This window comes from Punica granatum, chromosome 7, assembly GCF_007655135.1.
Source record: "Punica granatum isolate Tunisia-2019 chromosome 7, ASM765513v2, whole genome shotgun sequence".
NCBI lineage: Eukaryota > Viridiplantae > Streptophyta > Magnoliopsida > Myrtales > Lythraceae > Punica > Punica granatum.
The window spans coordinates 5,510,186-5,537,083 of record NC_045133.1 but is presented as its reverse complement, the minus strand read 5'-3'; the positions used below and the strand labels follow the sequence as shown (position 1 = coordinate 5,537,083).

The 26,898-nt window shown below is 39.3% G+C and overlaps 3 protein-coding genes across 6 annotated transcripts; 2 read left to right on the top strand and 1 right to left on the bottom strand.

Moving 5' to 3' along the window:
* Nucleotides 1-1,260: 1,260 nt before the first annotated feature.
* Nucleotides 1,261-6,194, top strand: LOC116213615 (protein ACTIVITY OF BC1 COMPLEX KINASE 7, chloroplastic-like). Of its 3 annotated transcripts, XM_031548631.1 has the most exons (18): nucleotides 1,265-1,488; nucleotides 1,788-2,385; nucleotides 2,464-2,607; nucleotides 2,898-3,023; nucleotides 3,172-3,259; nucleotides 3,347-3,440; nucleotides 3,540-3,633; nucleotides 3,723-3,777; nucleotides 3,886-3,977; nucleotides 4,286-4,456; nucleotides 4,531-4,587; nucleotides 4,687-4,770; nucleotides 4,888-4,972; nucleotides 5,063-5,124; nucleotides 5,235-5,309; nucleotides 5,459-5,563; nucleotides 5,651-5,792; nucleotides 5,880-6,194. In XM_031548631.1, exons 2-18 carry the CDS (start codon nucleotides 1,801-1,803, stop codon nucleotides 5,951-5,953), a joined length of 2,133 nt encoding a protein of 710 aa, XP_031404491.1. In that variant the 5' UTR covers nucleotides 1,265-1,488; nucleotides 1,788-1,800; the 3' UTR covers nucleotides 5,954-6,194. The 3 variants fall into 3 exon arrangements, 2 of the variants coding, with proteins under 2 accessions (XP_031404491.1, XP_031404492.1); XR_004158117.1 differs by lacking the exon at nucleotides 5,880-6,194 and having other exon boundaries at nucleotides 1,261-1,488; nucleotides 4,692-4,770; nucleotides 5,651-5,753; XM_031548632.1 differs by lacking the exon at nucleotides 2,898-3,023.
* Nucleotides 6,195-8,380: 2,186 nt separating this feature from the next.
* On the top strand, nucleotides 8,381-22,555 carry LOC116213616 (protein ACTIVITY OF BC1 COMPLEX KINASE 7, chloroplastic-like). Of its 2 annotated transcripts, XM_031548633.1 has the most exons (18): nucleotides 8,384-8,591; nucleotides 8,877-9,477; nucleotides 9,556-9,699; nucleotides 12,619-12,744; nucleotides 12,893-12,980; nucleotides 13,068-13,161; nucleotides 13,261-13,354; nucleotides 13,444-13,498; nucleotides 13,607-13,698; nucleotides 14,006-14,176; nucleotides 14,267-14,323; nucleotides 14,425-14,508; nucleotides 14,623-14,707; nucleotides 21,384-21,445; nucleotides 21,559-21,633; nucleotides 21,783-21,887; nucleotides 21,975-22,116; nucleotides 22,204-22,555. In XM_031548633.1, exons 2-18 carry the CDS (start codon nucleotides 8,893-8,895, stop codon nucleotides 22,275-22,277), a joined length of 2,133 nt encoding a protein of 710 aa, XP_031404493.1. In that variant the 5' UTR covers nucleotides 8,384-8,591; nucleotides 8,877-8,892; the 3' UTR covers nucleotides 22,278-22,555. The 2 variants fall into 2 exon arrangements, 1 of the variants encoding a protein (XP_031404493.1); XR_004158118.1 differs by lacking the exon at nucleotides 21,384-21,445 and having other exon boundaries at nucleotides 8,381-8,591.
* A 518-nt stretch (nucleotides 22,556-23,073) lies between these two features.
* Nucleotides 23,074-24,425, bottom strand: LOC116213352 (putative SNAP25 homologous protein SNAP30). The gene is made up of 2 exons (XM_031548240.1): nucleotides 24,271-24,425; nucleotides 23,074-24,169 (listed from the first exon to the last, which is right to left on the bottom strand). The coding sequence occupies exon 2, from the start codon at nucleotides 24,041-24,043 to the stop codon at nucleotides 23,216-23,218; it is 828 nt and encodes a 275-aa protein (XP_031404100.1). The 5' UTR covers nucleotides 24,044-24,169; nucleotides 24,271-24,425; the 3' UTR covers nucleotides 23,074-23,215.
* Nucleotides 24,426-26,898: the final 2,473 nt, after the last annotated feature.

Here is a 26,898-nt window from a genome sequence, read left to right as displayed (position 1 = left end):
ACTATAACTCAACACACTACACAATAAAAATACACATTTCCCAATTCAAAAATTTTAACTTCAACTTTAACTCAACACACTATAGAACAAAAACACACGTTTTCCAAGTCAAATTTATAATTACATTTCATTTGTCATTTTCCACAATCAAAATTAAAATCAAAATCAAAGTAACTTTAATTCTGAATTCAAACGGTCCCTTATCTTTCTCGGACATGATCGCGGGAAGAGCCGTCAACGCCAGTGGGGGAAGCAGCTCACAGCCATCAAATTACTTTGGGGTGATTGGTCACCGCCTCCAGCAAGCAACATTAGTCGTTTAATCTGAATAATAATATATCATAAAATAAGTAAACAAGAAAAAAGATGGAAATCACCTATAAATTACGGTTTCTAACCCATACGAAGGATGAGTTTTAATACGAGGATGCGATTTAACGACAAGTTTAAAATTTTAATATATGGACTTTGTTTATGTAGAGGTTCAAATCTTAATGAAAAACAGCTAATGGACAAGATTAAGTTAACATCTGAAAGAATTAGTCAGTAACTACATTTTCATGGTTTCACAATTTTTTTTTTCAAGTGCTTATAGTTCGAGCTTTTTTGGGCATGACACCCGGATATTTACAAGTCCAATGAGTTTCGACTGACTCAATTCGAACCACTAAAAGGTAAAAAAATTTCTTTATTCAGAGGATTAAAATTCAAAATCTTATACGTCAAACTATTTAAAATCAACTTATGTGAATAATTTCATGGAGATTTTGATCGAGGCTAATTTTTATTCGAACATCGACTTCTCTCGTCCTCGAAGTCCATCTCGATTTCCCTTCATAACTTTTCCTGCAAGGACAGGAGGACTGATGTGTGTGGATGCTGGGTTATCAATTTGTCAGGCCCCGTTTGCATTTTAAGAAATTTGATTTTAACTTTAACTTTAATTTTAACTCAACACACTACATAACAAAAATATATATTTTTCAAGTCAAATTTATAATCACATCTCATTTGTCATTTTTCACAATCAAAATCAAAATTAAAATCAAAATAATTTTAATTCTGAATTCAAAGGGCGTCTCAATTATCGATAACCAAACACAGACGAAACACCCCCACCCCCCACCCCCACCAAAAAAAAAATAAAGAAAAAAACACACAACGAACTTGGGACCCAATAGCTCGAGAGACCAACACGGAGGAGGAGAAGAAGGAAGGAGCAGAGTACACGCTACACTTTCGTCAGGCACGAACTTTGTCTGTTCCGACCTCCCTCTCTCTCTCTCTCTCTGCACCGCTCCATCATTTTCTCCTTTCCATATTGACAATTTCTGATTTTTGTTAACAGTTTCTTGATTGCAAGCCCACACTTATACATAGCTCCCAACCACTCCAGCTCAGAGCTTTCCATTGCCCGACAAAGCTGTTCTATTGGATCCACCCCCCAGGAGCTGGGAATCTTGATTTTCAGCTCCTTTTCGTGCCCAAGTAAGCATCTTGTTTCTGGGTCGTTGTTCTTGGAGAAAAGCAGGAACCTTTTTTCCTTTTTTTCTGATTTGATTCATCAGTTGTTTATTTGCATAAAAATTGGTTTATATTGGATGGGCTATATCATTAACCAAATGAAAATTCATTTCTCTTCTTTTTTTTCTTTTTTTTTTCCTCCCTTGTTTTGTTCTGTCACTGTGCTGGCTTTTGCGTGGTCTCATCCTCTGAACTGTTATTTGCATCCTAACTTGGCAGCAATTTCATTTTGTCGGGACATGCATTCAATGTTGTTGTAGCAGGTGATTTTCGTAAATGGCGGCGATACTATCTTTGCACAGCTGCTATTGCCGCGGTAGTGAGCTGGCGAATCTCGGAAGAACAGCCGAGAGCCTCGGCTTCTCGAGCTCCATTTCTGGTCAATCGCCTAACTTCGAGAGGAAACAGCCGGTGAGCAATCTGCTCGTTTCAGGTGGGAATTTTAGGTTCCAAGTTGAAATGAGACAAACCGAGTCTCCGTTGAAATTGGGTACCAATGGTAGAGCTGTTAAGATGGTGCCTGCGAGCGAGGTGGTGAAGAGGAACAACTCGTCGAGTAATAGAGTGGAGATGGTGAACGGGTCTAAGCCGGTCATAAATGGAGCAAGTATTGTGAAAAAGGATTCTGCTTCGAGCCGGAAAATCACGAAGAGCACTAAAGTTCGAGACTCGAAGCAGTTACCGCCGGTCGAGGAGCTGAAGGTTCTTCCCTCGGACGAAGGATTCAGTTGGGCGAATGAGAACTATAATTCAGCTCAAAGAAGCATAGATGTCTGGTCCTTTGTCATATCTCTGCGTATTCGTGTTTTGTTGGACAATGCCAAGTGGGCATATTACGGGAACTTCTCAGAAGAGAAGCAGGTTGGTTTGAGTTATTTGATCTTTTGTGCTTTTCTTTTTATTGAATTTGTCATGGCTCAACTGAAAAATTGGATTCAGAAAAACAGAAGAAGAAAAACTGCCTCATGGCTTCGGGAACGTGTGCTTCAGCTTGGTCCTACTTTCATCAAACTTGGGCAGCTGTCCTCAACAAGATCAGATCTTTTTCCACACGAGTTTGTCGATGAGCTTGCCAAGTTGCAGGTTTATACTACTATATCCTCTGATTGATTTAAAGGGGACATGGAGATGTTGCATTGTTAGGCTCATGTTTGTTGAACTCCTCAAAGTGTATGGGAACCACTGTAGTTCGGTGCTGTTGAAATTTAGGAGGGAAAGTGTAAGATTGTTGTTGACAGAAAAAAAATGGTTGCCCGCAACAAACATGAGTTGTTTATTTTTCGTCAATAACTCAGAGAGAAGACCACCACAATTTGGAGGATCCTTTTTCTCATAAAGTTGCTAATACTGACCAACCATGTAATGTGATTCAGGATAGGGTTCCTGCCTTCTCACCAAAGAAGGCGAGAGCCTTTATTGAGAAGGAACTGGGAGCTCCCGTGGATATCCTGTTTAAGGAATTTGAAGATCAACCTATTGCTGCAGCTAGTCTTGGTCAGGTGTTTGATCCTGTTTATAATTTCACTCCATGGCCCCCTCCAAGAGTGCCAGTTCATAAGTTTTGTTTAAATTCCCAGTCCCGACATTTTACCCTTAATTAAAATTTCTGTCCCTCTGATTTGACTTTGAAAGGATTTTGGTTTCTAGGTACATCGGGCTGTCCTGCATAATGGAGAGAGAGTCGTTGTGAAAGTTCAGAGGCCTGGGTTGAAAAGACTTTTCGATATTGATCTAAGTAAGTTTGATTTGTAACTTTCGAGACGGCAACTTTGAGAAGCTGATATTCATGGCATTTTTGATGAATTCTCTTACCTCTTTACAGAAAACTTAAAGTTGATTGCCGAGTATTTTCAAAGAAGCGAAACTCTGGGTGGCCCTACAAGAGACTGGATTGGTATTTATGAGGAATGTGCCACGTAAGTTTGTATAACGTGTGTTCTCTTCTTCGTCTAACATGAAAATAGTCCGTTTACTGGATCAAATGATGATGAAACTGCTCCTTTTGATGATATCAGGATTTTGTATCAAGAGATTGATTATATCAACGAGGGGAAGAACGCTGATAAATTCAGGAGAGATTTTCGGAACGTAAAGTGGGTCCGAGTACCTGTATGTTTTCTTGTACAACAGTACCAAGTGTCTTCTTCTGTTTTGGATCACTCTCATCCTCAAAATTTACTCCTTGTTGTTTTGGTTAGCTTGTCTATTGGGACTACACAGCATCGAAGGTGTTGACTCTGGAGTATGTACCAGGTTAGAACTTAACCCGAAACATCTTTTTCTGTTTAAGACTTGTGATGACTTAAGTCCGATATAAGCAAATTGGATTATATCAAATTAATATATTTGTCATTATGGCAGGTGTTAAGATTAACCGACTGGATATGCTAGATTCACGTGGTTATGATCGATCTCGAATTTCTTCACGTGCTATTGAAGCGTATTTGATTCAGGTGAGGACTTTCTGTAGAAAGCTATCCCGAGTTTCTCTTTTTGGTCTTAGAAGATTATGGATTCCTGTTTTCTCTGAACACAAAAGTCTATATGAATAGGTGTTGGATTACCCTTTAAAGAGCATCTTTCATTGAAAGCAAGAAAACAGACGTGGAAGCCATTTTCTGAAATCACATACGTCTAAAAGCCATTTCGCTTTAGATCTTTGTTGGCCGGATCCTCCTGATAAATGCTGACAATGGGTATGTGTGAGATTTTGTGGAATGGGCTTACTTATTATACATATGATGTTAATAATTGCCTACAGATACTGAAAACGGGGTTCTTTCACGCCGATCCACATCCTGGGAATCTTGCCATTGATGTGGACGAAGCAATCATTTACTATGACTTTGGTATGATGGGGGAGATAAAGTCCTTCACCCGTGAGAGATTGCTTGAACTCTTTTATTCTGTCTACGAGAAAGATGCCAAAAAGGTTCAGTTCCTGTCCTTCAATTATCCAAAAGGGTTTTCCTTCTGTAATTTGTTTGATCAAGCCGTCCTTTCTAGGTCATGAAAGCCCTGATAGATCTCGGAGCTCTGCAGCCCACAGGAGATTTGTCTGCGGTATGCCCTACTAATTTGCAAGAAAGATTTTGTTGCCCGTTTCGTTATTTGTTTAGAGTTTTGCTAGACACTGCTGAAATATTTCACATTACCATCTAGGTAAGGAGGTCTGTCCAATTCTTCCTGGACAACTTATTGAGCCAAACACCGGATCAGCAGCAGACTTTGGCTGCAATTGGAGAAGTACGTTCGACAATGAGTCTGAGAGATCTTACATGGCAATCTGTTTATTCTTGTTTCTTACTTAGACCGAGAAGAACTGCCTTTTGATATGCTGGAACTGGCTTCCATTTTGGGCAGGATTTGTTCGCGATAGCACAAGATCAGCCCTTCAGATTCCCTTCTACATTTACCTTCGTCATAAGGGCATTTTCAACACTCGAAGGTTCTCTCTCTCTCTCACTGTCTCGTGTTCACTCTCACCAATATCTGCACTTCTTTTTTGTTTTCCTTAACCTTCTTGTTTGTCTTGCAGGTATTGGATACATACTCGATCCCGACTTTTCATTCGTGAAAATTGCAGCACCTTATGCCCAGGTTCCTTTCTCGTCCCTTCATACATATTGGTTATTTCCAATTAACCTAGATTCCTGCATATATTTCTGCATCCAACATTGTTCTTAAATCCTGGCGCTTCACGTTCTCAGGAGCTTCTCGATCTAAAACAGACACAGAGAACAGGGACACAGCTTGTGCAGGATTTAAGGAAGCAAGCGGATGACGTATGTTTCTGACCTCACCTTGCTCGAATATGTTCATCTGTCAAGCAAATCATCTTTCCTTTTTCTTTTGTTCCCCATTTCTCGTGGACATAAAATGGACTGTTATCAGCTGGAAGTTATGTACATATCCCTCTATTTTCGTTTTTCAGGCTAGAACATATACCGTAACTATGCCTTACAGAGTCCAAAGGATAGAAGAGTTTGTGAATCAACTCGAGGCTGGAGATTTGAAACTCCGAGTCCGCGTCCTAGAGGTAAATTTTCCTTTTTCTAACGCCCATTGGTCCTAATTGATCTGAGAATTTTTAATCTGAAAGCTATGGATAAACTCTATTTTCCAGTCAGAAAGAGCCGCTCGAAAAGCAACGATACTTCAAATGGCAACGATGTATACGGTGTTGGGGGGAACCCTCTTAAATCTTGGGGTCACCTTCAGCAGTCAGGGCAGCCAATTTATCGCAAACGGGTCATTTGTTGGAGCAGGTAGAAAGAACTTCCATTTTCTCGTATCTGGGTTTCTGTTTCCCTTTTTATGTTGACCGAGCAGTTGAATTTCTTATCGAGTTGCAGGAGTATTCTTTACCCTGTTCTTGAGGTCGATGCAGCGGGTGAAGAAACTCGACAAATTTGAGAAGATGATATGATTCCTCGACCTGAAGGCAGCTTACCCTTCTCGCCTTCATGAAACCAATTCAAATGTATGTAGATATTATTATTCTTTTCGATATGCATACACTAGTTTGTATGCATCGTCCCCCTCGCAGGCGATCGGACAGTGATATCTATACTCTGTCCATGAGATGCTTACAACTTCAAATTTGTAGAACATTGTATGGAAACTTCTTGTCTGCATATAGTGAAAGAAATCAGATCCATTTCTCGAAATATCTCTCTTCGGTTTTGTTGTTCTTAAAATTCGACTATCGGCGACATTATGTCCTGCAACTTAAGCTCCTGCATGATGCCAAATAGCTCTCATTCCACTTTGAATGGGATGACACGCATATGCCACCGGTATTAGAAATTCTTAGTGGAAAGCAGCAGAAAAGAAAAAGGCGATGACAAACTAATTGGACTCTTGAAATAACTGACGTAAAATAAAACATAGGATGTGAAGGAAACAATCAACCACGAACTGAATGATGGAATATCCTACAAGGAAGGCGCCCATCGCATTAATCAAAAGAGGGTGATGCGCATGCCCTCACATGTTGATCTGAAAGTTATAAATTCAATATTTAGTGGGATTACTCGTATCTATTTATTAATTATTTAGGATTTATTTTTTATTATACTAGACCTTGTGCTTACTTTGCAATCGAAAAAAAGGAGCTCATTGCATTATGGAGATGGAGTTGAAGCCTTACCATTACATTTGGAGATGTGAGAGAATTGGAAAATTCTCAAGGCAATAACCGCTAGTTCATGCATGCCTTATGGCTAAATCAAAGCTCCATTTAGTTTCGCAATCATGTTTTTAAAATTTTAATTCTAACTTTAACTATATTCATTACGCAACAAAAATCAATAATAAAATTATTACTTTTTCATTTTTTTTCAATTTTTTTAATCATTCAATTCAATGTTTAATACTAAATTCTCTCAACTATCCATTACTATTTCAACAATTCAACAATATAATCATTACTTTTTTTTCAACTATTCATTATTTTTTCTCACATTTTCTTATAATTCAATAACACAATCATTACAACCCAATTAAAATAAAAACCCAACTCTACTTAACTCTAAAACTAAACACATTTTTGATCATTTCTTAATTGTTTGTTTTTCGAATCAATTAAATAATAAAGAAATATTGATACTATATTCGTTAGGAAGAGGGATTCCAAACACATCGGAAGATACTGGTCATAATATCCAATATCTAACACTGGTCATAATATCTGGCACAAAGAGCATGAATTTTGGGACCGCAAAAAGACACTCATCCATGAATTTCCCCGTTGGATTGGATTTCAAATTTTGGAAGCAGATGACTTTGGACACAAGCAATTAATACGACATTCTGAACAAGAAGCGGAGTACGTACAAGCATCCATGACAAGTGAGGGCAGGCTCCACAGCGACATCTATTTGCCAACTAGGTGACGAGCGTGCTGATTGGCTCCCTTCACGCGAGAATTTAGCTCATCCACGTCATCGTTGAGATTGTCGATGGCCTTGTTTTGCCTTTCGAGTTCAGTTCCCATGTTGAGTGCCATGCCTTTCAGGTCCCCCAGGATATTGCTCAGATCCAATAAAAAGCATCGTCTTTCTTTATCAACAAATAAGTAAACAAGAAAAATGAGGAAATCACCTAACTCGTAAAAAGCATGAATTAGTAAATAAATACATTTTCATGGTTTCACAAAAAAAAGAAGAAGAAAAAGGATTCTCTTTTTTCCATTGCTTATAGTCTGAGCTTTTTTGGGTATAACATCCTGATATTTAGAAGCCCAATGAGTTTCGACTAACTCAATTCGATCAACTAAAGGGTAAAAAAAAAAAAATTTAGAAGACTAAAGAAACATGCGTCAAACTATTTAAAATCAACTTATGTTAGTAATATCCTGGCTATTTGATCGAGGCTAATTATTATTCCAACATCAACTTCTCTTGTCCTCGAAGTCCATCTTGAAGTCCCATCATAATTTTTCCCGCGAAGTCCATAATTTTTCTTCCAATGGCGCAGGAGGACTGATGTGCGTGGATGGTGGGGAGTGAAGACTCTATGGAGTTGATAAGCTGGGTTATCAATTTGTCCATTACTGAAACACGCGCCAAACTATTTAAAATCAACTTATGTTAATAATATTCTGGAGATTTTGATCGAGGCTAATTTTTATTCGAGCATCAACTTCTCTTGTCCTCGAAGTCCATCTCGATTTCCCTTCATAACTTTTCTTGCAAGGACAGGAGGACTGATGTGTGTGGAAGCTGGGGAGTGAAAATTCTACGGAGTTGGCTAAACGTCGGACTCAAGAGCTCGAGAGACCAAAACGAAGGAGAAGAAGGAATGAGCAGAGTACACGCTACGCTTTCTTTGGGCACGAACTTTGTCTGTCCCAACCTCCCTCTCTCGACACTCGTCCATCATTTTCTCCTTTCCATTTTGACAATTTCTAATTTTTATTAACAGTTTCTTGATTGCAAGCCCACACTTATACATAGCTCCCAACCTCTCCAGCTCAGAGCTTTCCATTGCGCGACAAAGCTGTTCTTTTGAATCCACCCCCCAGGAGCTGGGAATCTTGATTTTCAGCTCCTTTTCGTGCCCGAGTAAGCATCTTCTTGTTTCTGGGTCGTTGTTCTTGGAGAAAAGCAGGAACCTTTTTTTCCTTTTTTCTGATTTGATTCATCAGTTGTTTATTTGCATAAAAATTGGTTTGGATTGGATCGGCTATATCATTAATCAAACATAAATTCATTTCTCTGTTTTTTTTTTTTCCCTTTGTTTTGTTCTGTCACTGTGCTGGCTTTTGCGTGGTCCCGCTGAACTGTTATTTGCATCCTAACTTGGCAGCAATTTCATTTTGTTGGGAAATGCATTCAATGTTGTTGTAGGAGGGAGTTTTCGTAAATGGCGGCGATACTAGCTTTGCCCAGCTGCTATTGCCACAGCATTGAACTGTCGAATCTCAGAAGAACAGTAGAGAGCCTCGGCTTCTCGAGCTCTATTTCTGGTCAATCGCCTTACTTCGAGAGGAAACAGCCTGTGAGCAATCTGCCTGTTTCAGGTGGGAATTTTAGGTTCCAAGTTGAAATGAGACAAACCGAGTCTCCATCGAAATTGGGTACCAATGGTAGAGCTGTCAAGATGGTGCCTGCTAGCGAGGTGGTGAAGAGGAAGAACTCGTCGAGTAATAGAGTTGAGATGGTGAATGGGTCTAAGCCGGTCATAAATGGAACAAGTATTGTGAAAAAGGATTCTGTTCCGAGCCCGAAAATCATGAAGAGCAGTAAAGCTCGAGACTCGAAGCAGTTACCGCTGGTCGAGGAGCTGAAGGTTCTTCCCTCGGACGAAGGATTCAGTTGGGCAAATGAGAACTATAATTCAGTTCAAAGAAGCACGGATGTCTGGTCCTTTGTCATAGCTCTGCGTATTCGTGTTTGGTTGGACAATGCCCAGTGGGCATATTTCGGGAACTTCTCAGAAGAGAAGCAGGTTGGTTTGAGTTATTCGATCTTTTGTGCTTTTCTTTTAATTGAATTTGTCATGGTTTAACTGAAAAATTGGATTCAGAAAAACAGACGAAGAAAAACTGCCTCATGGCTTCGGGAACGTGTGCTTCAGCTTGGTCCTACCTTCATCAAACTTGGGCAGCAGTCCTCAACAAGATCAGATATTTTGCCACTGGAGTTTGTTGATGAGCTTGCCAAGTTGCAGGTATATATCACTGTATCCTCTGATTGATTTAAAGGGGACTTGGAGATGTTGCATTGTTATGCTCATGTTTGTTGAATTCCTCAAAAGTGTATTGGAACCACGATAGTTTGGTGCTGTTGAAATTTAGGAGGGAAAGTGTAAGTTTGTTGTTGACAGAAGAAAAAAAAAAGGTTGCCCGTAACAAACTGATAACACTGTTAATACATAACCAGAACATAGAGGAATTTCAGAGAGGAATTGAGAGAACAACCACACACACACTTCATTAACGTAACTTCTCAAAAGTCTGCATATTTGAAGTACATGAAAAAAAAAATAACTGAAAACATAAAGCAATAAGTAATTGCCATTACAACATAAAAACTGCCTAATACACGTCTAACATCCCCAACAAACCAGGAACTGAACAACCGAAACATAAAACACATAAAATAAGTCTGTCTTCTGCTCTGATCTAATACACATCAACATGGCAATCCTGATTCGATCTCCAACATACTCCTCCTTGAATCAGGGACTGCCACATACTCTGATCTTTTCCTTAAGCAGCGCAACCTTGTAACAATTAGATGACTTAGTGAACAAATAAGCCAATTGGTCCTCGTTTTTGCAGTACACCGGTTTAACTTTAGGTTGTTGTACCTCTGCAAATTAGTAGAACTTCACCTTGAACAATTGAGCAGCTTTTTCTGAACCAAAATCTAAGTTTTTCATTAGCTTCCCTAACCAAATTGCCTTGTACTTATTGACAGAACCTTCATCCCACTTCTGGTTTTACTCAACCATGCTCGACTCTTCCTGCATTGCACCTTTCCACTTGTCTTCTTTGGCTTCCTCTAAGCATGCTGGCTCAAAGACAGCTACATTACACCTTTGGTACACTTCTGCTAGTGATAAGGTGCCTCTTATAGGTGGATCATCTACCAATTCCTCAAAATCCAATGCTTCAATATGCTCCTCAGATTGTGTTCTGAGGTGCAATATGCAATTATTGTACAACACCATTTCCATTCTTTTCAGTCTCCTCAATCTGACTTTCCATAGCTACAAGCCTTTTGTCCATTGGATTGAACAAAAAACATTTATCTCTCATAGGAATCACGAGCACTCTCTGCCCATCAACATCTGCAATGACACATTCTTGCTTCTCAAACACTACCTTGAATCCCTTCTCAACCAACTGACTAACACTAAGTAAGTTTTGGTCTATTTGAGGTACAAATAACACTTTAGTTATCATATTAGTACCACCAGGACCCTCAATCAATACATCTCCTTTCCCTTCAACAGTAATGAAATCACCATTGCCTATTCTCACTTTTGACTTTACTGACCTGTCTAACTTACAAAACAAGCCTTCATTGCCTGTCATATGGTTAGTACTACCACTATCTACAAGCCAGCCATCCTTAAATGCATTTGAAGTAAAGCATGAGACCACAAACAAATGCTCTACCTCATTTGCTACTGCAGTCTGTGCTTTTCCAAACTGATGATACTTCTCCGTGCAAATCCTCTCCACATGCCCCATTTTGTGGCATTTTCTGCACTTTACATCAGATCTCCTCCAGCATCTGAAGTGAGGATGGCCCTTCTTCCCACAGTGCTTACAAGGATTTGTATAACCCTTGCCATCTCTAGCATCTGAACTCGTGCTCCCTTGGTTGTTTGCAGGATTGCCTTGCTTCACTTTGGCTTGCAATGCACCCTCTACTGGCTCTTCTCTCCTCATCATTCTCCTCTGTTCTGGTGCTTGCAAAGCACTTAGAACTTCAGAAAACTTCAGATCTGACAACTTCTTAGTATTCTCAAGAGAGGCAATTGTTGCCTCATATCTCTTTGGCACTGAAACAAATAGTTTTTGTACCAACATGTTATCACTTAAATCAGTCCCTAACACCCTTTATCTTGTTTGCTATCTCCACAAGCTTGTCTGCAAATTGCTTCACAGTCTCATCCTCCTTCATTTGCAGCCTTTTAAACTCTCTCATCAAGTTAAGGACTTTCATACCTCTAATCTTCTCATCTCCTTCATATTCAGCTTTAAGAAAATCCCAAATTTCCTTTGCAAAACCAAGTCTCATGATTCTAGTAAAAATAGTAAGAGAAACTGCAATATAAAGACATGATATTGCCTTAGCTTTGCCGGTGATTCTCTCCTTGTGATACCTAATTTGATTTATGGTTGGGTTGTCGGGAAGAGATGCTACTTCATAATCCTGCTCTACTACTTTCCACAAGTTACTGTCCTCCATGTAGGCTGCCATCTTTACAGCCCAAACTTGGTAGTTCTCCCCATCAAATACCGATGGTGCTATGGCAGAAAAACTACTCGAACTTGCCTCCATCTTGCCTTAAACCTCTATGGATTCAGACTGGAAAGAGACTTACTCAAACTCACTCACAAGGCTCTTAAGCACACATAATCTTACACACACTCACAAATCTCTCAAACACTCATTCACAGGCCCCTCAAGACCATTTACAGCTTTGATACCACTAATAACACTGTTAATACATAACCAGAACAGAGAGGAATTTCATAGAGGAATTGAGAGATCAACCACACACACACTTCATTAACGTAACTTCTCAAAAGTTTGCACATTTTAAGTACATGAAAAAAAAACTGAAAACATAAAGGCAATAAGTAACTGCCATTACAACATAAAAACTGCCTAATACACATCTAACATCCCATACAAACCAGGAACTGAACAACTGAAACTTAAAACACATAAAATAAGTCTGTCTTCTACTCTGATCTAATACACATCAGCATGGCAGTCCTGGTTCAATCTCCAACACAAACATCAGTTGTTTATTTTTCGTTAATAACTCAAAGAGGGCCACCACAATTGGGAGGATCCTTTTTCTCTTAAAGTTGCTAATACTGACCAACTACGTAATGTGATTCAGGATAGGGTTCCTGCCTTCTCGCCTAAGAAAGCGAGAGCCTTTATTGAGAAGGAACTGGGAGCTCCTGTGGATATCCTATTTAAGGAATTCGAAGATCAACCTATTGCTGCAGCTAGTCTTGGTCAGGTGTTTGATCCCGTTTATAATTTCACTCCATGGTCCTCTCCAAGAGCGGCAGTTCATAAGTTTCGTTTATATTCCCGGTCCCGACATTTTACGCTTAATTAAAATTTTTCTCCCTTTGATTTGACTTTGAAAGGATTTTGGTTTCTAGGTACATCGGGCTGTCCTGCATAATGGAGAGAGAGTAGTTGTGAAAGTTCAGAGGCCTGGATTGAAAAGACTTTTCGATATTGATCTAAGTAAGTTTGATTTGTAACTTTCGAGACTGCAACTTTGAGAAGCCGATATTCATGGCATTTTTTATGAATTCTCTTACTTCTTTACAGAAAACTTAAAGTTGATTGCCAAGTATTTTCAAAGAAGCGAAACTCTAGGTGGCCCTACAAGAGACTGGATCGGTATTTATGAGGAATGTGCCACGTAAGTTCGTATAACGTGTGTTCTCTTCTTCGTCTAACATGAAAATAGTCCGTTTACTGGATCAAATGATGATGAAACTGCTCCTTTTGATGATATCAGGATTTTGTATCAAGAGATTGATTATATCAACGAGGGGAAGAACGCTGACAAATTCAGGAGAAACTTTCGGAACGTAAAGTGGGTCCGAGTACCTGTATGTTTTCTTGTACAACAGTGCCAAGTGTCTTCTTCTGTTTTGGATCACTCTCATCCTCGAAATTTCCTCCTTGTTGTTTTGGTTAGCTTGTCTATTGGGACTACACAGCATCGAAGGTGTTGACTCTAGAGTATGTACCAGGTTAGAACTTTGCCGGAAACATCTTTTTCTGTTTAAGATGTGTGATGATTTAAGTCCGATATAAGCAAATTGGATTATATCAAATTAATATATTTGTCATTATGGCAGGTGTTAAGATTAACCGACTGGATATGCTAGATTCACGCGGTTATGATCGATCTCGAATTTCTTCACGTGCTATTGAAGCGTATTTGATTCAGGTGAGGACTTTCTGTAGAAAGCTATCCCGAGTTTCCCTTTTTGGTCATAGAAGATTATGGATTCCTGTTTTCTCTGAACACAAAATCTACATGAATAGCTGTTGGATTACCCTTTAAAGAGCATCTTTCATTGAAAGCAAGAAAACAGACGTGGAAGCCATTTTCTGAAATCACATACGTCTAAAAGCCATTTCGGTTTTCATCTTTGTTGGCCGGATCCTCCTGATAAATGCTGACAATGGGTATGTGTGAGATTTTGTGGAATGAGTTTACTTATTATACATACGATGTTAATAATTGCCTACAGATATTGAAAACGGGGTTCTTTCACGCCGATCCACATCCTGGGAATCTTGCCATTGATGGGAACGAAGCAATCATTTATTATGACTTTGGTATGATGGGGGAGATAAAGTCTTTCACCCGTGAGAGATTGCTTGAACTCTTCTATTCTGTCTACGAGAAAGATGCCGAAAAGGTTCGGTCCCTGTCCTTCGATTATCCAAAAAGCATAAGCTTGACCAGGGTTTTCCTTCTATAATTTGTTTGATCGAGCAATCTTTTCCAGGTCATGAAAGCCTTGATAGATCTCGGAGCTCTGCAGCCCACAGGAGATTTGTCTGCGGTATGCCCCTACTAATTAGCTAGAAAGATGTTGTTGCTCGTTATTGTTATTTGTTTAGAGTTTTGCTAGACACTGCTGAAATATTTCACATTGCCATTTAGGTAAGGAGGTCTGTCCAATTCTTCTTGGACAACTTATTGAGCCAAACACTGGATCAGCAGAAGACCTTTGCTGCAATTGGAGAAGTACGTTTTACAAGTCTGAGAGATCTTACATGGCAATCTCTTTATTCTTGTTTCTTGCTTAAACCGTGAAGAATTGCCTTTTGATTTGCTGGAATTGCTTCCCTTTTTGGGCAGGATTTGTTCGCGATAGTACAAGATCAGCCCTTCAGATTCCCATCTACATTTACCTTCTTCATGAGGGCATTTTCAATACTCGAAGGTTCACTCTCACTCTCACTCTCTCTCACTGTCTCGTGTTCACTCTCAACAATATCTGCTCTTCTTTTGTGTTTTTCTTAACCTTCTTGTGTAAGATTAATTTTAAATATGTTACGTAGTGGAATTAACTGACGTCCATCCATTGCCTTGATGACATCAATTATTTTCACACATCTCATGATAGACCTGTAAAACATATAAGATCGAGAATGTCTTCTAACTCCTAACTTTTGTATATGAGATGTCTAGATGGAGACACAGACCCTTTTAATTAGGCAGAGCTAGGGACCCCTCAAATATTATTTCTTTATATATCCTCCCATTAAACGAATATTAAATTGTAATCCACAATATATGGAATATCTCACTCAAATCACGAAATATATTGTGACAAGAGGGCCACCTAATTAAGAGATTATTTCTTTAATTATGTAAATATATAATATATTCTTACATTCTTCCACTTGACCTCATGACACAAATGTTTATAAGTGATAAACTTTATTTGGCCAAACTTGATATTCCATGAACTGTGGAAAACTCTCACTTACCCTGAGAATGCAACACATGAACTATGGCGGTGATACCTGGTAACAGAGTACTTCCCATTCATTTGTCACGATACATAATATTCCCGTAATAAGCACTTTAGAAAAATTTGTAACTCAACATAAGTTATATAGGTCCTACTTTATATCACAATGAATTCGATACTTTATTTACACAACTGATGAGAAATATAATTCAACTTTATTCCCTAAGATAACAAAAGTAATACATAATTGTCTAAAATATATCAAGAAAAACTACACTGCGTATATGCCCATACTACCAACATGACCAATGACATGTTTTACCTGTAAACCTTTGGTCATTGGATCTGCAATCATAGCATCTGTACTGGTGTGTTCAATATTTACCATGTTTTTCTTGATATATTCCATCACACTGATGTAATTGATATCAATATGCTTACTTCTACTGCCACTTTTGTTATTCTTAGAGAAGAATACTGCAGTTGTGTTATCACAATAGATCTGGATTGGTCTCTGTATGGTATCGATAACTTGAAGATCACTTATGAAATTCTTCAACCATAGTGCATGTGTCATGGCTTCATAGCACGCAATAAACTCTGCCTCCACAGTAGATGTAGCCACCATAGACTGCTTGATACTCCTTTAGGAAATGGCTCCTCTAGCAAGAAGAAACGCATATCTTGAAGTAGATTTTCTGGAATCTACACATCCGGCAAAGTTAGCATCTAAATAATCAACCATCCTCAAATGGTTGGTATGCCTATAGGTCAACCGGTAGTCCTTGGTTCCTTGAAGATACCTCATCACTTTCTTTGCAGCAACCCAATGTTGGATCCCATGATTATTCTGGTAACGTTCCAGCAATCTAACTGTTAGGCATATGTCAGGTCTGGTGCAGACCTGAGCATTCATTAAACTCCCAACTGCGGATGCATATGGGATATTCTTTATCTGCTCAAGTTTCAACTCATTCTTAGGGGACTAGTCATTATTGAATTTATCCCCTTTGATTATAGGGGCTGAAGAGAGTCGACAATCTTTCATACCGAATCTGCAAAATCTTTTTAATGTGGGTTTTTCAATGTGGACTTTTTGAGACAGTCCTAAATTTCTTTGTTTTCTATCTTTGTGAATCTTTATGCCAATGACATAAGAGGTTTTACCCATATACTTCTTTTCAAAATTAGCAGAGAGAAACTGCTTAATCTCTTTCAGCAGACCCAAGTCACTGCTTGAGGAGTATGTCATCTATATATAGGACTAAGAAAATAAACTTACTCCCACTGACCTTCAAGTATATACATTTATCAACAAGGTTCTCAGAAAATCCGAATAAAATGATGACCTTGTGAAACTTTAAATACCATTGGCATGATGCTTATTTTAATCCATATATGGATTTCTTTAACCTGTACACTTTAAGACTCATCATTAGACCCTTCAGATTGCTTCATGTACACTACCTCATCAAGATCCCCATTAAGAAAAGCCGTTTTCACATTCATTTGGTGTAACTCTAAGTCCATATGAGCCACCAACACCATAATTATCTTGAGTGAGTCCTTCTTGGAAACTGGAGAGAAGGTCTTGTGGTGGTCTATGCCTTCCTATTGAGTAAACACCTTGGCAACAAATCTAGCCTCATATCTTTCGACATTATCATAAGCATCTCTTTTGATTTTATACACCCATTTGGCCAATTGCTACAACCCCTTCTGATAATTCGACGAGATCCCAGACTCCATTCTCAGCCATAGAATCTAATTCATCCTTCATGGCGTCTAACCAAAGTGAGGAGTTATCCTCACTCATGGCCTATGAAAACGTTGCAGGGTCTTCCTTAAGTTCAACATCAAGGTCGGACTTCACAAGGTATACAAGATAGTCATTAGAAATAGCAAGTCTCTAGTTCTTGAGGATCTCCTTAAATCAACTTGTCCAATGTTCTGAATAAAACTAGTTGGCTCTTCTGGTTGAACCATAACTTTAGTAGGAGCAGTTTGTTCCTGATTTAGTTGCTCTATGATCGACCGATCGATTATGCCTTAATGCAACCAAAGGTATTGTAGGTATTGAAACGCCTCGAGCTTCTACGACCTCAGTAGTTCGAGTACCATTACTCCCATTAGGTTCAACATACTCAAGAAACCTTGCATTATTTGATTTAACAATTCGGGACTGTGTAGAGGGCAATAGAACCCGAGACCCTTCGAATTTACAGAGGAGCCCATGAAAAAAAAATCGCTTATGGTCCTTGCGTCCAATTTCTTTATGTAAGGATGATACACCATTACTTAAGCAGGATAACACCATACATGTAAATGATTCACCCTAGGTTTCCAACCGCACTAGATCTCAAAAGGTGTTTTAGGCACTGCCTTTGTAGGAGCCCTATTCAATATATACACAACGGTTTTTAAGGCTTCACTCCATAATGACAATGGCAACTTAGAATGGGCAATCAAGCTTATCACCATATCCATAAGTGTTCTATTCCTCATTTCAACAACAACATTTTGTTGCGGTGTGACAGGCATTGTGTATTGGGAAACTATACCTTCACTTTCGAGGAATTTCGCAAATGGACCACTTATTTGTCCATTCTATGTGTACCGCCCATAGTATTCCCCACCCCTATCAGATCTAACAATTTTGATTTGCTTGTCCTTCTGTTTCACAACTTATTCCTTAAATAATTTGAAAGCATCAAGAGCTTCCGCCTTTTTATTTAGAAGATAAAGATACATATATCTGGAATGGTCATCAATGAATGAGATAAAATATCTCTGACCATTAAAACATGGGGTAGAAAATTGATCACATATATCAGTATGTATGATTTCAAGAAGTTCAGAACTCTTTCAAGAACCCTTGGATGTCTTGTTGGTATGCTTTCTCTTTATGCAGTCCACGCAAGTCTTAAAGTCGGTATCGTCCAGAGTCTTTAGGACTCTTTCCTTTACCAATCTCTTGATCCTTTCTAAAGAAATATGTCTCAACCTTTTATGCCAAAATAGAGAGGAATTTTCATCCATCGGATTTCTCTTAATACCAACAGTCGTATGCAAACATAAATAATTCTGCTCAAAGTCGGGATGCAAATCAACTTTAAAAAGATTATCAATCATGGTACAACTACCAATGATAGAATTATTTCTAAAAATAGTCAATTTATTCTCAAATAAAAATTTGTACTCAAATACAACCGGTCTGCAAATAGAAATCAAATTTTTAGAAAAGTCTGGAATGTAAAAAACATTATTCAAATCTAAAGTATATCCTGAAGACAAAATTATCTTAAATATCCCAACTCCAACTACTTGAGAGCGTCTCTTATTCCCTAAGTAGACGAACCTCTCACTTTCCGTTGGTTTCCTTAGGTTAAGAAAGACATTTCTTTTCAAACCACTTCTTATATTTGGAGCAATCTTTCTTTACATGCCCATCTTTCCTACAGAAGAAACACTTCACCTTACTGACATCCATCTTGGGTGGCGCCTTATACTGCCTATTCTCATGATTCTTCTTGACCTTACCCTTTGGACGGGTAGCCAAATGGGCAACTTTAGGTTTCACCTGCTTCATCCTCTCATCTTCTTGAACACACATGGTCAAGAGTTCTATAATGGACCACTCCTCCTTCTGTTTGTTGTAGGAGATCTTAAAAGGTTCATACTCAGCTGGCAAGGAGTTGAGAATGAAGTGAACCAAAAATGGCTCGGGGATATCAATCTTTAGAGTCTTGAGTTGAGCTGCCACGTCTCTCATTTTCATAATGTGCGCACGCACACCCTTTGAACTATCGAAGGTCTTGCTAGTTAGCCTCTTTGTCAAGGTACTTGCCAAGGCCTTATCTGATTTGGCAAATTGTTCTTTAGTTGCCTTTAAAAAATCCTTAGCCTTAGCCACCTCACTAACAGCTCCCCATATGCATTTATTCACACGGGACTTCATGAGCAAGAGGCTTAAGCGGTTGGATTTCTCCCACCACTCATACTTCTCCTTGACTTCAGGCGCATTTGTATTGGTGGGAGCAGGTTTCTCCTCCTCACGGAGTGCATAGTCTAGGTCCTTGTATCCCAGAGTGAAGAATAGTCATAAAAATTTTGTCCATTAAGTATAGGAACATAAACATTATTTTTAAGAACAAATTGAGGAAGATCTGCAAATATCAAGGATGTCAATTACGTGCTATGAAAAATAAGAAATAGCCATATATAGTAAATTCCTTCTCCCTTTGGGGATAGGCTGCAAAATGCATCAATTTACTAATAAGACGAGCAAATTTGATAATTACAATGTAACTATTCCTTAATCCTTTAAGCATAGAACAATCCCACTATAATACCAAAATTTACCTTCTCAGATTAATCTAAGTCCCAAGACTAATAACCACCCATTGGCAAAGCTATTAATCTCATGACTCGATTACAATTTGATGATAATAACAATATTGTAGTTTAACTATACGTGATTTGCCTTATATAGGGTGCTTTGACTACTCCTATATCCTTAAAACCATACTACATAGCATCAGGCTGGACCGAAAAATAATTGAACCAGTTAGAACCGGGAAAACCGGTCAAAATAGCCCAACCGGTCAAACTGCGACCGAACCAGTCAAACTGGTCCCAAAATTGGTCAAAACAGTCCACTGGACCAGTCTCTCCTTAATGGGCTTAAGCCCAATCCAGAACTCTGAAGTGGGTCGGACCAGAATTTGGGTCGAATCTGGATCAGGCCCGATTTGGAGCGGGCAGACTTTAAACTCGGGTTGGCCGAGACCAACATCGAATCGGGTCCGGTCCGGGGTCACCTTCTTCAACCGACTTCTTCCTCCAGCCCCGAAAAAACCCTAAGCGCCACCACTTGATCCCATCGAACCTGAGAGCCAGTATGCCCGCCGTTCACGGCCACCTCCCACGATGACGACGTACGCGCCGCCGCTGGCCGCACCTTTCACCGGCTAGGCATGGGCTTGGGAGAGAGACAGAGACCGATAAGGTTCGAGATCGAGGAGGGCTGGGATGACTCAGGATTGAGATTCGCGGCCAAGACTCCGACTGGATTGACCATCACAGACACGGCTCGCTGCTCGATTCGACTCACCAACGGCTGCGATCGAGAGCCCTCGACCCCTTAGATGTGACTTGCGCTCCTCGCTTGGCCGCAATCAACCCCGCCGTTGTTGTGGCGTCAATCGCTGGCCACTAAATGAGGTTGCATGTCACGAGAAGCCTGGTATGGGTTCTGTCGCCTCCGCCCGCATCGAGCCACCTGCTGGAACCACGCCTTCCATTGATTCTGAGGCCGGTCATGACCACTGGCCGCCTCCTTCGGCGGCACAAAGGCTGGCCACGGCCTCCGGAAGCCCTCGAAAAACCCTAATCGGCCCTAATTAGCTTTAATTAACCTTAATTCGGCCTAATTAAGGCCGGATCCAGATTATTGACAAAAAGAAATTAATAATTGCAATAGTCGAAACCCTAATTGCAAGAATAAATCCAATCAACCTTAATCGACAAAAAAATTACACCCTAATTGCATGATACTATAAAATCATTAATCAAGACTATAGTATCAAAGCATGACATCAAGGTTGGCTCTGATACCAACTGTAAGATTAATTTTAAATATATTATACAGCGGAATTAATTGACCTTCAACCATTATCTTGATGATGTCGATGATTTCCAATCATCTCACGATAGACCTGTAAAACATATAAGACTGAGAGTGTCTTCTAGTTTCTAACATCTCTATATGGAACGTTTAGATAGAGAAACAGACCCTTTTAAATAGGCTTTACAAGAGTGTTATCTCTATATGGAATGTTTAGATAGAGAAACAAACCCTTTTAAATAGGCTTTACAAGACTGAGAGTGTCTTCTAGTTTCTAACATCTCTATATGGAACGTTTAGATAGAGAAACAGACCCTTTTAAATAGGCAGAGCTATGGACCCTTTAGAATATTATTTCTTTATGCATCCTCCCATCAAAATGATATTAAATTGTAATCCACAAAATATTAAATATCTGACTCAAATCACGGAATATATTGCGATATGAATGCCACGGGATTATTCTCTTAATTATGTAAATACATAAAATATTCTTATGTCTTGTTCCTCTTGCAGGTATTGGATACATACTCGATCCCAACTTTTCATTCGCGAAAATTGCAGCACCTTATGCCCGGGTTCCTTTCTCGTCCCCTCATACATATTGGTTATTTCCAATTAGCCTAGATTCCTGCATATATTTCTGCATCCAACATTGTTCTTAAATCTTGGCGCTTCACGTTGTTCTCAGGAGCTTCTCGATCTAAAACAGAGACAGAGAACTGGGACACAGCTCGTGCAAGAAATAAGGAAGCAAGCGGATGATGTAAGTCTCTGACCTCACCTTGTTTGAATATGTTCATCTGTAAAGCAAATCGTCTTTCCTTTTTCTTTTGTTCCCCATTTCTCGGGGATATAAAATGGACCGTTATCAGCTGGAAGTTATGTACATGTCCCTCTATTTTCGTTTTTCAGGCTACAACATATACCGTAACTATGCCGTACAGAGTCCAAAGGATAGAAGAGTTTGTGAATCAACTCGAGGCTGGAGATTTGAAACTCCGAGTCCGTGTCCTAGAGGTAAATTTTCCTTTTTCTAACACCCATTGGTCCTAATTGCTCTGGGAGTTTTTAATCTGAAAACTATGGATAAACTCTATGTTCCAGTCGGAAAGAGCCGCTCGAAAAGCAACGATACTTCAAATGGCAACAATGTACACGGTGTTGGGAGGAACCCTCTTGAATCTCGGGGTCACCTTCAGCAGTCAGGGCAGCCAATTCATCGCAAACGGGTCATTTGTTGGAGCAGGTAGAAAGAACTTCCATTTTCTCGTATCTGGGTTTTAGTTTCCCTTCTTATGTTGACCGAACAGTTGAATTTCTTATCGAGTTGCAGGGGTATTCTTTATACTGTTCTTGAGGTCAATGCAGCGGGTGAAGATACTCGACAAATTCGAGAAGATGATATGATTCCCGGACCTGAAGGCAGCTTACACTTCTCGCTTTGATGAAACCAATTCAAATGTATGTAGATATTGATCATGTTAGGCATAAAAGAGAGGCACGTCAAACTACTATTATCTTTTCGATATGCATATACGAGTTTGTCTGCATTGTCCCCCTCGCAGGCGATGGGACAGTGATATCTATACTCTGCCCATGATATGCTTACAGCTTCAAATTTACAGAACATTGTATGGAAACTTCTGTCTGCATATAGTGAAAGAAATCAGATCCATTTCTTGAAATCTCTCTATCTTCGGTTTTGTTCTTAAAATTCGACTATCGGCAACATTATGTCCTGCAACTTAAACTCCTGCAGAATGCCAAATAGCTCTACCTCCACTTCGAATCTGATTACACACAAAGCCGAAATTTATTGAACGTATGCCACCAGTATTAGGAAATCTTGATGGAATGCAAGAGAAAAGAAAAAGGCGATGACAAACTAATTGGGCTCTTGAAATATCCTACAAGGAAGGGAACGACCAACCACGAACTGAATGATGGATCCTACAAGGAAGGCGCTCATCACATTAATCAAAAAAGGGTGTAGCGCAGTGGCGCTTGTCCTCACTTGTTAACCTAGAAGTCGTAGGTTCGATACAAAGTGAGATTACTCGTACCCCTTTATTAGTTATTCAGGATTTGTCTTTCATTGTATTATAAGGGAGTATAGTATTGCCATGAATAATCTGGTATCTAATACTGGTCATAATATCTGGCACAAAGTGCATGAATTTTGGGAGCACAAAAAATAGACTCATCCATGAATTTTTGCGTTGGATTGGATTACAAAATATGGCAACAGGTGACTTTGGACACAAGCAATTAATGCAACATTCCGAACAAGAAGCGGAGTACGTACAAGCATCCATGACGAGGGAAGGCAGGCTCCACAGCGACATCTATTTGCCAACTAGGCGACGAGTGCGCTGATTGGCTCCCTTCACGCGAGAATTTAGCTCATCCACGTCATCATTGAGATTGTCGAGGGCCTTGTTTTGCCTTTCGAGTTCTGTTCCCATGTTGAGTGCCATGCCTTTCAGGTCCCCCAGGATATTACTCAGATCCGATAAAGCATCGTCTTGCTTTGCACTCTCCATCTGGACTTTCTGCATAGCGGTGGTCGGTTCCTCAGAAGGCTTGGAACCCGCCTTCCCTTTTGGAGCAGAAGCCAGACCCAGCTTCTCCCTCTGATGCTTGTCGGCTCTCTTGGATGAAGTATCGACTGTTACTTCAGGCCCTGTGATTTCTTTGCCCTTCTTCGGCTTCCATGTCTTAGAGAACATGCCCCCGAGATTGCCCAAAATCTTCTCGCCCCGGCTCACATCCTTTTCAGTATCGGCGACCATGTGATGGGTCCTCGTGATTTGCTCACCCTGAGCATGTAGCATATCAAGAGTCCTGGTGGCGTCGCCTCTGATATCCTCGGCAATCCTCAGACAGTTGTTCACAGTGCTCGTGGTTTCCTCGGACTTGTAGACCGCATAATTCTCCAGTTCCTGCGTGCTCTGATTCTCGAGCCCGCCCGAGTCCCTGAAGTCATTCTTGTACCTGTCTTTGGCAGCAGCGGAATTGTAAGGGGATGAAGAAGACGATGCCGAGCCTCCTCCCCTGTGCCTGTCATTGAGGTCATTTGGCACGACGAGGTTTGGTTCCGAAGCGGCTCTCTTTGCAGGCTGCATATCGGAGTCCGAAGAGGGCTTGTTGAAGCCCTTCATAAACCCGAACATCTTCAAGATGGATGCAAAACAATGCTCTTGTCAGCCTAGTTTTCCCGAGAAATCTCTGGACCAAACCGGAAAACTGTTTGTAGGTCCGTGAACGGAAGTGGCTCCCGGGAGGCGAGAAGAGAGAGCCTGTAAACACACAGAGGGTGGAGGAAGAAATAAGGGCCGTCGTAGAGAACGGAAAATCCCAAATCGAAATTGCTTAATTGAGAGACACAGATCAAACATACGGGAGGCAGCCCGCAACTTGCAGAGGGATCTCCGCAGACGCCAATCATCCATGAAATGAGGATCTAAAGTTTAAGCTGTCGTGGAGCTTTAAAAAGAAAAAAAAAATGAGAGTACGTATTGCCAACAATTTCTGTTCTCAATTTCCTCTGCCTCCCACAAATGGGCCTCCCACAAATGGGTGGTTGGTTGGTTAGGTTCAAGCCTAATACCATTTCCATATAACGAAACCAATGCTGTCATAGCAGCACCTCTGCAGCGAACTACATGAACTCACTTTTGAAGACAATGTACAGTATTTGTCCAAGTATTCCAAACGTACAAACAGTCAGATGTCTGATAAACTATATTATTTAACTATAGAATTACTCCGCTTTGATCCAGAGTTGAATCTATATCTATATCTATATAGTACTTGGAAGTCCAGACTATGCATAAGGTCGTGCCTCATAAGACGAGTTTAGATCTGGTTGAATAACTTTTCAAGTCACAACTTGTGAAATTTCGATAAATGACGCAATAAAATAATGACACATCATTGATGAAATTCTAAAAGTCCACATATATCCGTTTCTTTTTAATATATATATATATATATATATATATACACGACAATTCTAGCCCGCACATATGCACGGGTCTTTCATCTAGTTCATGATAATAGATGATTTGCATTTCCTTTATTACAAAATAAATGAAAGTCATCTATTATAATTTAAAATTTGATATTTAAGAAAATATAATATTTTTTCTAAGTAATATCATATTTTGTATCCATATTTAGTATTAAAATTCATTTTCAATTGTTCTTATAATATTTGAATGATTTCATTTCAAGAATATATATAACTGAATGAACATTTTAATTGTGAGAGTATCGAACCGGAACTTCCGTCCCTTATATCTTCTTTCGTCACGTCCAATTTTTAAAGTTTCACTTTCTTAAAAAGAAGGCCTCCTCGATTTGTTGTTTTAATGTTTTTATATAGATATAGATATAAATATAAGATAAATATCTTAATACTTCGAATTTTGAGGTATTTGAATGAATTAATAATATTTTTTCCTTTCCTGCTATTTAAATCCCCACAATATAATTTCACTTCCCTTCTCTCATGCCCTCTTCTCACTGACAATTTCCAAACAAAGAAGACAATTTTTCACTCCTTTCCTCTCCTCTCCCATGCCAAAAAAAAAAACCCATAGTTGTAGCAGATATATTATAAGAAAGATAGTATTGGCCCAACAAAGTGTTGATAAACACAGCTCGAATTCCGTAAGGAAGAGAATATAAATTCGAGTATCGGGAAGCGCACTTATTGAGAGAAAGAATAACATTTAATACTCGATCTCCCGAACTAGATTAGTCAAGGCCCATTAGATTTTTAGATATCAGGGTGCATACCGAAAAAATATAGTGTTCGAAATATTTAGGAAATTAAGAAAAGAAATGGAATGTGGTCATGTATTGCCTAGGAATCAAGAAGTTTGAAGATCAATTCTCATCGGCGAAACTATCATGTATCTCTATTTAATTTTTAATTCCCAATAGGTCCATGGGCTTTTGTAATAAAAAAATTACGAAAGAAAAGTTGAAAATAAGACTATAGAGATGTGACATATCCTTATATCAAATCCATAAATTTAGCAATAGCCTTATTAGGCTCGAATTTCTATTATTTGGAGATGTTATCGGGTTATCATGCATCTTCTTTGTAATCTATATACATGGGGCTTTGCAATTACATATTATAATATATTGATAATGATGATGATTATTATTATCATCATCAACAAATGTAAACAGATGTTTTCATAACTTTCATAGAATGGGATGATTACTGAGTACAATAATAATAATAATCAATATATTATAGCCCAATTCTATGGTGCAGATTTTGAATTTTGCCATACCACACAAAACTAATCTAACATCTTAGATTCCCTTCAATCTAATCTAGACCGTTCATTTTAATAGGTTTTAAAATTTCAAAAATACCTATAAAAAATCACGATATGGTCCCTTTATTATATAAAATGTTGTTTTCTCTTACAATTCTTTTTTCAGCATTCAATCCCACCAATTTTAATATTAATTTTCGAAATTAAAAAATAAAAAGAAAAGAAAAGAAAGGAAGAACGTAACAGGGAAGAGGAAGAGGAGAGATGGGCCAGATGGCCATATATCATATTTCTTTTCCCTTTTTTAAGAACGTGAGTGCTTCTTTTCTGGTTTAATTTCCTGTGTATAGTCAATATGTAATTATATTGCAGCGGGACACAAATATGTGCTGACATCTTTTCTGGGTTTGCATCTGCCAAAGCGATAAAGGCTCATATCAATTCACCAGGTGATCATAAAACCCCCAGCAATCAACCATGGAGATGGATTCGGGAGGCTAGGGGCCTCGCCGCCAGCCACCTTCCCCACAATCGGGTCGCCGACGACCTCACTAGTTGTCATCGAACCCGACTAGGTGGGGGTGGCCGGTGGTGGGGCCACCGCCACCCCCTCCCCATCTTGGTCCTCTATTATCGAATTACAATAGGTCCTTTTTTAATTTAAAAAATTATAATTTTTATGTTTATGTTCCATGACGTGGCACTTTCTCATTGGTCCACGCGTGAGG

What these genes read in the sequence shown, in the direction of transcription:
- LOC116213352 (XM_031548240.1), bottom strand. Translation starts at nt 24,043, where the DNA reads ATGTTCGGGTTTATGAAGGGCTTCAACAAGCCCTCTTCGGACTCCGAT.
- LOC116213615 (XM_031548631.1), top strand. Translation starts at nt 1,801, where the DNA reads ATGGCGGCGATACTATCTTTGCACAGCTGCTATTGCCGCGGTAGTGAG. An exon ending in ACTTCTCAGAAGAGAAGCAG is followed by an intron (nt 2,386 to 2,463) that starts GTTGGTTTGAGT and finishes AATTGGATTCAG; the next exon opens with AAAAACAGAAGAAGAAAAAC. An exon ending in TAAGGAAGCAAGCGGATGAC is followed by an intron (nt 5,310 to 5,458) that starts GTATGTTTCTGA and finishes TTCGTTTTTCAG; the next exon opens with GCTAGAACATATACCGTAAC.
- LOC116213616 (XM_031548633.1), top strand. Translation starts at nt 8,893, where the DNA reads ATGGCGGCGATACTAGCTTTGCCCAGCTGCTATTGCCACAGCATTGAA. An exon ending in ATGAGCTTGCCAAGTTGCAG is followed by an intron (nt 9,700 to 12,618) that starts GTATATATCACT and finishes AATGTGATTCAG; the next exon opens with GATAGGGTTCCTGCCTTCTC. An exon ending in CCTTTGCTGCAATTGGAGAA is followed by an intron (nt 14,509 to 14,622) that starts GTACGTTTTACA and finishes CTTTTTGGGCAG; the next exon opens with GATTTGTTCGCGATAGTACA.